Source organism: Lathyrus oleraceus, chromosome 7 (assembly GCF_024323335.1).
Source record: "Lathyrus oleraceus cultivar Zhongwan6 chromosome 7, CAAS_Psat_ZW6_1.0, whole genome shotgun sequence".
Lineage (NCBI taxonomy): Eukaryota > Viridiplantae > Streptophyta > Magnoliopsida > Fabales > Fabaceae > Lathyrus > Lathyrus oleraceus.
Window position 1 is genome coordinate 113,850,008 of NC_066585.1, and position 2,476 is coordinate 113,852,483.

The 2,476-nt window shown below is 39.3% G+C and overlaps 1 protein-coding gene across 1 annotated transcript; it reads left to right on the forward strand.

The window, feature by feature from the left end:
• Nucleotides 1-1,207: 1,207 nt before the first annotated feature.
• Nucleotides 1,208-2,005, forward strand: LOC127102312 (uncharacterized). The gene has a single exon (XM_051039692.1). It carries the CDS (start codon nucleotides 1,208-1,210, stop codon nucleotides 2,003-2,005), a length of 798 nt encoding a protein of 265 aa, XP_050895649.1.
• The last annotated feature ends 471 nt before the right edge of the window (nucleotides 2,006-2,476 follow it).

Sequence of the window (2,476 nt, forward strand, 5' to 3'; positions counted from 1 at the left end):
AGAAGCTCTCAGTGTCATCTGAAGACATCATCAGAACTCCTTAAGATAAACATCAGAAGCTCCGAATCAACACAGCAAGATTCCAAGATTCCCAGAGTCACGCAGACTTTGATAATGGATTTCCTAATACAGAAAGAGTAACGTTAACTTCAAACTCAAATGGAAAGGAACTATATTTGGAAAGAAGTTATTCGGGGAGACAAAGTTGTTTTGGCAAGAAACAACAGAAGTTATGGCATTAATTCCTATTCAAGACAAATTATCTGCCATCAATTTCAACGGTCCTTTCACTCCTATATAAAGGACAGCAATCAACATTGAGAGGCGCGCAAGCATACACTGAAACATTCTCTCTCTCTCTCTCTCAATCTTTCACAAAGCTTTTGCTTAGAACGTGAAACACTCTTTTGTTCTTACTGTTGTAATATTTGCTTATCTTAGAAGCACTCTAGATTACATAGTCTTTTATCTATTGTTTTATTTCCTCAAGTGACTCTGCGCAGTCTGTATACTTGAGAGGACTAAGAGATCTTTCTCTTAGACGTTGGTTGTAAACAATCCTTCAAGATTAGTGGATTAAGTCCTTGTTGAAGGCGAAATCACCTTGGCCAGGTGGACTGGAGTAACTTTGTGTTATAAGCGAACCAGTATAAATTCCTTGTGTGGTCTTTATTTTGAAAAAGCGCTTATTTTCCAAAACAATTCAAACCCCCCTTTCTTGTTTTTCTCACCTTCACCCTAGGGTCGAACAACCAATACCAAGGGAGAGAGAACTAATGGTGGTGATGGTGAATAAGAATCAAGACACTAACAAAGTCATACGTAAAGTTTGATGTGATGATATGGCAGCGAATAACAATTTGACAACCATGGTCGAAAGGATTATGGAACGAAATAGGGTAAATGCTGGCCTCCATAGGCGAAACTATACATCACCATTATTTGAGTATATTCTACAGTCAAAGTTACCCCCTAGATAGAAAGTCCCAGAATTTACAAAATTCTTTGGGACACTAGTAAATCCATTGTCGAGCATGTGGCAAGGTATCTAATTGAGGCAAAAGACATTGCAAATAATGAGAATCTGAAAGTAAAATACTTCCCCAGTTCCCTCACTAAGAATTCCTTTACATGGTTCATGACGCTCCCGACAAGTTCGATTCATGATTGGACTCATCTGGAAAGACTCTTCCATGAACAATTATACATGGGGCAGCCGAAGATTAGTCTGAAGGAGTTGGATAACATTAAGCGTAAATTCGCTGAGCCAATAAATGAATATCTTAATAGGTTCCGTTTACTAAAGGCAAGGTGTTTTACACAAGGGCCTGAACAGGAGTTAGTCGAAATGGCCATTGGTGGTTTAGATTATTCCATCAGAAAGAAATTGGACACCCAATACTTGAGGGATATGTCCCAGTTGGTTAACAGAGTTCGACAGGTAAAGCACCTGAAGGCTGAAAAAGCCAGGGCGAATAAAAATAACAGGAGAGAAAGGGTAGCCTATGCCGAGTTAGATGGAGATGATCAAGAGTCATATAGAGATCCTTTAGATTTAGAAGAAAGAGAAATTGACATTGCTGAATTAAAACAAGGACTACCTTATTCTTGCAAGGTCCTTGCACCTTCGAATGGGAAAAATCTCGTCGAACCTGAAAAGAACAATAAGTTCCCTAAGAAAAAATACACCTTTAATGTCACTAAGTGTGACGAAATTTTTGATTTACTAGTCAAAGATGGCCAAATGGTAGTGTCTCATGGCGCTAAAATACCTCATTTAGAACAACGAAAAAAGAGAGGTTTTTGTAAATATCACATCTTTTTGGGCCATAAAACTTCACAATGTTTTCTTTTCAGAGATCTTGTGCAAAACACAATCAAGGACGGGAGGTTGAAGTTCGGAGACAAGACGAAGTCACAAATGAAGATTGACTCAGACCCCTTGCAGGTGGTAAATGCCCACTATATGAAGGAGAATGGCAATCCAAAACGCAGCGGAATTTAAAATTTTCTCCTTTAGTGATCCTTACGAATGGGCATGATCATTGATAGAATCGTTACCTCTTGTGACGATTGAAACCTTTGATGCAGATCTACGGAGCAATCACGAATGTTGAATGATGACAACGCCTCTACTCAGTCCACACGAACGGGTTCCTTCAATCTCAGTGCTAGCTGCTACGAATGAAGGCTTTGAGTGAGAGAGAGAGAGAGAAAACGAATTTGCAACTGCAACAAATGCTTCTGCACAAGGGTTCTATTTATAGAACCACTTGTGTGGGCTGCAAGCTAAAAAGCCCACTTACGTGTATGTGGCCCATATCTTATAATATGCCAAAGTCACTTAAGCGTGTGGTACCTTACCATATTTCGTATTCTACTTAAGTACACCGTACGTTACGATGTTCTACAATTCACTTAAGTGAACCGTACCTTACGGTATTCCTTAGTTACTCTATCTCTCATCAATCCGTCC